Source organism: Myxine glutinosa, chromosome 2 (assembly GCF_964187855.1).
Source record: "Myxine glutinosa chromosome 2, kmMyxGlut1.1, whole genome shotgun sequence".
Lineage (NCBI taxonomy): Eukaryota > Metazoa > Chordata > Myxini > Myxiniformes > Myxinidae > Myxine > Myxine glutinosa.
The window spans coordinates 50,622,510-50,628,994 of NC_136262.1; the positions used below are offsets into that span (position 1 = coordinate 50,622,510).

General features: G+C 44.5%; 1 protein-coding gene across 1 annotated transcript; it reads left to right on the plus strand.

Annotated features, from left to right (window-relative positions):
- The first annotated feature begins 4,406 nt into the window (after nt 1–4,406).
- On the plus strand, nt 4,407–6,113 carry LOC144890885 (uncharacterized). The gene is made up of 2 exons (XM_078772776.1): nt 4,407–4,431; nt 5,058–6,113. The coding sequence occupies exon 2, from the start codon at nt 5,130–5,132 to the stop codon at nt 5,913–5,915; it is 786 nt and encodes a 261-aa protein (XP_078628902.1). The 5' UTR covers nt 4,407–4,431; nt 5,058–5,129; the 3' UTR covers nt 5,916–6,113.
- The last annotated feature ends 372 nt before the right edge of the window (nt 6,114–6,485 follow it).

Here is a 6,485-nt window from a genome sequence, read left to right on the forward strand (position 1 = left end):
ACATTGTATGTATTAACATTAACATTAACATTAACATTGTATGTATTGTATGTATTGTATTATTGTATTAACAAAATTAACATTTGTATATGTTTGTATATAAACAAACAAACGAATAACAAACAAACGAATTCCGCTCTTTCACTCCCTCTCTCTGTTCTCTTCACCCTCTCTTTTGCTCAAGGTCAACTGCCATCTGCTTGGAAATCAGCCAACATCACCGCTTTGCACAAAAAAGGTGCAAAAACAGATCCTAGCAACTACAGACCAATCAGCCTTCTCCCAATTATCAGCAAAGTCATCGAATCCATCATTGCTTCGGATATGAAATCTTTCCTCTTCTCCAATGGCTTGATCTCTGATCATCAATTTGGTTTCAGACCAGGTCACTCTACGCTGGACATGCTGCTTCTGCTGTCTCAACAATGGATGGAGGTCCTCAATGCCAAACAGGAAATTAGAGCTGTCTCCCTCGACATATCACGTGCCTTCGATACGGTCTGGCACCCCGCTCTGCTCACCAAACTCTCCTCCTTTGGTATCCATGGAAATCTCCACGCATGGCTGGCGGACTTCCTCTCTCGTCGTAGTCAACGTGTGGCCCTGAATGGGTTTCTCTCATCTCCTCTTCCTGTTCAGGCTGGAGTTCCCCAAGGCAGTGTTCTGGGCCCTGTGCTTTTTCTGGTCTTCATCAATGATCTCTCTGACTCTCTTGAAAATCCTCTCTATCTCTTTGCTGATGACTCCACTCTCTGCCGCTCCATTCCTCATCCCTCAGATCGGCAGTCTGCAGCCTCCTCACTCTCTGCAGACCTGGACAAAATCACAGACTGGGCAAACAAGTGGAACATGTCTTTCAATCCTGACAAATCTCACACTCTTACGATGTCTCTCCAAAAAGACCGACTGAACAACCCTCCCATCTACTTTCTGAATAATCCTCTCTAAGAAGTTTTGTCACTCAAGCTTTTGGGTCTCACTATCTGCCATGATCTTTCCTGGGAAAACCACATTTCCAAGCTGGCCTCCAAAGCCAGTCGCCGACTGGGCATCCTCCGTCGTGCGAAGTCCTTCCTTGGCACACCTGAGCTCCTCACCACATACAAGGCTTTCATCCGCAGCTCAATGGAATACTGCTCTCCCCTCTGGGCTGGTGCTCCTGCCTCACACCTAGCTCGTCTTCACGCTGTTGAAACCAAAGCGTTCAGAATCATTGGAATCTCCCGCGATGACGCTATCTCCGAGGGCCTTTCACTTACTCACCGCAGGCAGGTTGGTGGTCTTTCCGTCTTCTACCGACTCCTCTCCAGCCTTGCTCCCCCAGCTCTCTCTGGGCTCTGCTCCCCAAATATTCCTGCAGGTCACACAAGATCTGCCTGCAACCCTCTTATGGTTAAACTGCCAAAATCAAGACTCTCTGCTCACCTTCACTCCTTCATTCCTCTTTTCTCCCGCCTCTGGAACAAACTCCCTCACTCTCTTCAATCCCACTCCTCCCTCCAGGTCTTTAAAATGGTTGTTCACCACCATCTCTTATCTTTCCCAATCCAAAACCTTGATCTTTTCTACCCCCGCTAATTTCACCCCAAATCCACTTTTTTGAGGTGACTTTTGTCTTCTTTCCTGAAAGTCCTTGGTGTCCTTGCGTTTTATACCTATCCTGCCTCCCCCCAGGCCCTCTCCCTCCCACACATCTCCCGATGTCCCTGCTCTCAAATGTTGTTTTTGTGTGCTTCCTCCCCTTCTCTCCCCATCTTGTCGACCGCTCCCCTTTTTATATATTTTGTTTGCTTACTTGTTTGTTTGATTTGTTTGATAAATGTTAGCTCTTTCACGAGCCTCGACTCTGTATACAAAAAAAAAAGAAAAAAAAAAGAAAAGAATAAAACGGATTTGGCAAAATTCCAACTTTTTTTTTAAAGATCGCATATTCACCCAGGGTTGTGAGAGGCTGAAGAAGAAGAAACCTTGCATGGGCTTCCCAGACCAAATAAATAATTCTTGTTCTCGCTCTGCAATTTTCACGTTTATTACTCCTGCCAGGGAGTAATGCATTCGATCGTGTCCGTCCGTGTGTGTGTGTGTGTGTTTGTATGTTCGTGTATTCGTGTGTTTGTGAACAAGATATCTGGAAAAGTTCTGAACGGATTTGGATGAAAGTTGGTGGGATGATTGCCCTTGGGATGAGGAAGAATTGATTAATTTTTGGTGAAGCTCAGGATATTATTCCGGATCCAGGAATTTTTATTGGAAATTTTTTTTGTGAAAGGTTTTTTCTGTTTTACTGCATTAAAGCTTTTATTCTTATTCTTAAATGATGTTTTTCTCCTCTAATTCCGAGATATATCAAAATACATTCTCTGACAGTTAGGGCTTACTTTCTTTTTCATTTATTGTTTTGGGGAGAAGGGATGTTAAACAAAACGTATTATTCCAACTAAACCCACGGCGGGAATATGCGCTCTACTGAGTGGCGTTCTAGTCCCTTCTGTTTTTTACAAGTAAAAAGGCTGGCGATAAAAGCCCCCGCTCGCCAACAATAACAATAACAACAACGGCCATGAAACCGACATTGCCGACAGAAAGCCGAACACTCCCGAACGACTGCTACACTCCGCCTCCAAGGGATCGTTGGCAAGTGCCATCAGCGAGGGAAAACAGAGGGTGCGTTCCTCTCTCTCACTCTCTCTTAGTGCAGCGGCATAGCAAAAATTTAAGAAGAATTGTGCATTTTGTGATGGAAGCACCAAATTTGGCACAATGATAGAATGTTATATTTAGAACATTTTCAGATATGGAACCACTTTGAAATTCACCCAAGGTCGCCGCCATATTGGATTTCAAAATGGCGGCTTTAAAAATCTGTAACCCTTAGGGGGGGGTGGCGGAAACAAATCCTACAGGCACAATTATTGCCCCATTCACCCTATATCTTTTCTAACATCAGTAGACACATTACAGCGGCGATTCTGAGCTCAAGGGAACATCTAGGGGTCTGGGGAGTGAAAATTTTGAAAATTTCGGCCAAAAATACCCCTAAAAGAGGTCATTTGGTGTCAAATTTCAGGGGGGGTCGTGTATTGTCCTGTAGATAAAACATGCTGGTCCGTTGATTAACCCCTAATTAAACGACTTTTTTGTTTGTTTGCTCCATCCAGGTTTCAATCATATCGAAGCAGTTCAAGTTAGTTCATGTTACCAAGCATGTAACTTCAACGCCAAAGACGCCACTGGACTGGGAACTCTGTGTTCTGTGTCAAGTTGATATAGGAGAGTCCCTACAGTGTCCTGCTGTCACGAAAAGAACTGATGCAGGTGCTGGATACAAGACACTTGAAGACAATCTATCAGCATTCAATAAACTAGGCAAGCTGCCACAAGATGTGGACTTGCAACGACTGGATGAAGGCCAAGGGATAGCTGCCACTCTAGCTGCCCACCAAGCCAAGTGGCACAAGTCATGCAGGGTGAAATATAACACTACCAAGCTACAGCGGGTACAGAAGAGAAGTCATCCAGAGGGAAGCCCTATCCCCAGTACAATCACAGATAAGTACAAGCTTACTAGGTCTCAGGCAGCTTGTGTTGATAGCATATGCGACAATTTGTGCTTCTTCTGCCAGCAAGAGCTTGGTTTGGAGTTTCATCAAGCAGCGACATTGGAACTAGATAAACACGTTCGCAAGGCTGCAGAGTTTCTTCAGGATACCACTTTGTTAGCCCAACTGAGTGCTGGGGACATGGTCGCAAGAGAGGCCAAGTACCATAAGAAATGTTTGACATCCCTATACAACCGCGTGAGAGCAGCAAAAAATCTTGCTGAGCAAAGCCAGAGCACGGTAGATGTCATTTCAGCAATAGTCCTTGCTGAACTGGTAACGTACATAGAGGAATCTGCTAAAGAAGAAGACACTGCTCCTGTATTCAAGATGGCAGACCTCACCAAGCTCTACACAATGAGAATGGAACAGTTCGGAGTTGTGCTGGAAACACGAGTCCATACAACCAGACTCAAGGAGCGTATCCTGGCACACTTCCCTGATCTGCAGGAACACAGGCAAGAGATGTCCTGCTGGTGTTTCAGGAAGACATTGGCAGTGCATTAGCCAAGGCATGTCAACATGATATTGACAGTGATGTTGTGCACCTGGCACGAGCTGCAGGGATTATAAGGAAGGATATGTTCCAGTCATCTCAGCCTTTCGATGGGTCCTTCTCAAACAAATGTCAAGAAGAGTCTGTGCCACAACTGCTGCTGACAATGTTCTCCATGATTTTAGAGGGCGCAGGCATCAAAGATCAGGCATGTCAGTCATCGGCATCGGCGTCTGTGACAATAGCTCAACTTCTCAAATACAACAGTGTGAAGCATGAGAGGAGAGGTGCAGGCACAGACACGACAAACAGCTGATTGCTACTGACGGTGAACAGGTAATGTGCATGATGTATGTTAGTGTGTGTTAGTGAAAGTGTGTGTATGTGTCTGGGTGGTGAGAGTGGGTGCGTGCCTGCTTGTGTGTTTGAGAGTGTGTGTACAATCTTCTGTGGTTTCAGTACATATTATACAATGTATTATTGATTTATGCTGTTGTAGAGTAAATTCTTACCCACATATGTGTATTCTTTTCATATAATTTAATTTTGATTATATAATCCCGATTTGTATTATCTATTCGGAATAATATTTTGTATTGTATATATAATCTTTAGCTGTCCACGGTACACTCCCTCAAATTGTTAAGAAAGGCCTATTGGCCATAGTGTTCTTGAATTGCTTTTTTCTTTCCTGGCATCTTGGGGGAGTGTACATGAACAGGCTACTGTTATATGTACAATGTCATATTGTATGATTTCATGTGTTTGATGCCAAGTAAATAACAATAATAATAATAATAATAATAATAATAATTGCCCTGTATTTATGTACTTGAAATAATGTACTGAAATAAATTAATAAATGTTATGCAGATTCATGTCAGGTTTTATTCGTGACCACCTACACCAAAGGAATTCACATTTAATTTACATCACGGTATTGTTCATGCTTACACCAACAGGTCATTGCTGTACCACCATGTGCAGACACAGCCGCTTTGGCCCCGTGCAATCACGAGGAAGCAGACACGCGCATGATGCTCCACGCAGCAGCTGCTATGAAATCTGGACACCGCAGAGTACTCATCCGCACCGTGGACACAGATGTGGTGGTTCTCGCTGTGTGGATGGCCCAGGAGCTTAATGAGGTAGTGGACGAACTCTGGTTAGCGCTTGGAACCGGAAAGAACTTCCGCTACATAGCAGCACACGAGCTGTCTGCTACCCTGGGACCAGACAAAGCCAAGGCACTGCCAATCTTCCATGCAATCACAGGGTGTGATACCGTCTCGAGCTTTGCAGGTCGTGGCAAGAAAACAGCATGGGCAGTATGGGAAACTTTTCCAGAAGTGACCAATGCATTCCTGGACCTGGCATCTGCACCAAGTGAGATCTCTGAGGATACACTGGCAACCCTGGAGAGATACGTAGTGCTTCTGTACGACCGCACATGCACATGTTCTGAGGTGAATCTGGCAAGAAAGAAACTCTTTGCAAAGAAATCTCGATCCATTGAAGCAATACCTCCAACACAGGCCGCCCTAGTACAACACGTGAAGAGAGCAACTTACCAGGGTGGACATTGTTGGGGACAGTCTCTTGTCCCACACTGCTATCTCCCATCACCATGCGACTGGGGGTGGGTGGACAATGACGGACAGTTCGATCCTCTGTGGACAACACTACCAGAAGCTGCCAAATCCTGCTATGAACTCATCTGTTGTGGGTGCGAAAACGGTTGCAGTGGGAGATGCAAGTGCAAGAAAGCGGCTCTGAAATGCACAGCACTGTGTGCCTGTGATGGTGACTGCTCACATTGAGTTGGAACTGTGACACTTGGCATGACTTGATGCAATACGCTCGCTAGTTCTCTTGCTGAACGTGTGTATACAATGTACGTAATATGGGATTATCAGTTGCTTATGTGCATTAAAACATATTTCAATACAACCATTCAATTCATTGACCTCAGAAATGTACATCTAGACACCAGAATCAAGTATCTAGCTGGCATAGAACCAGAGATATCGGTCAGCAGATTTTCGGAAGCCGCCATCTTGGAATCCAATATGGCGTCAGTAAATCAACTTCTAAGTAGAACCATTCAATTCCTTGACCTCAAGTTTGTACATCCAGACACTAAAATCAAGGCTGTAGCTGGTATAGAACCAGAAATATTTGTAATTAAAGATTTTTAAGCCGCCATTTTGAAATCCAATATGGCGGCCACATTGGGGTGAATTCCAAAGTGGTTCCATATCTGAAAATGTTCTCCATATAATATTCTATCATTCTGCCAAATTTGGTGCTTCCATCACAAAATGCACAATTGGTTTGCTATGCCGCTATCTCTGGTGCTGGCTTCGTGGCGGGTGGTCATGTTTTCTTGT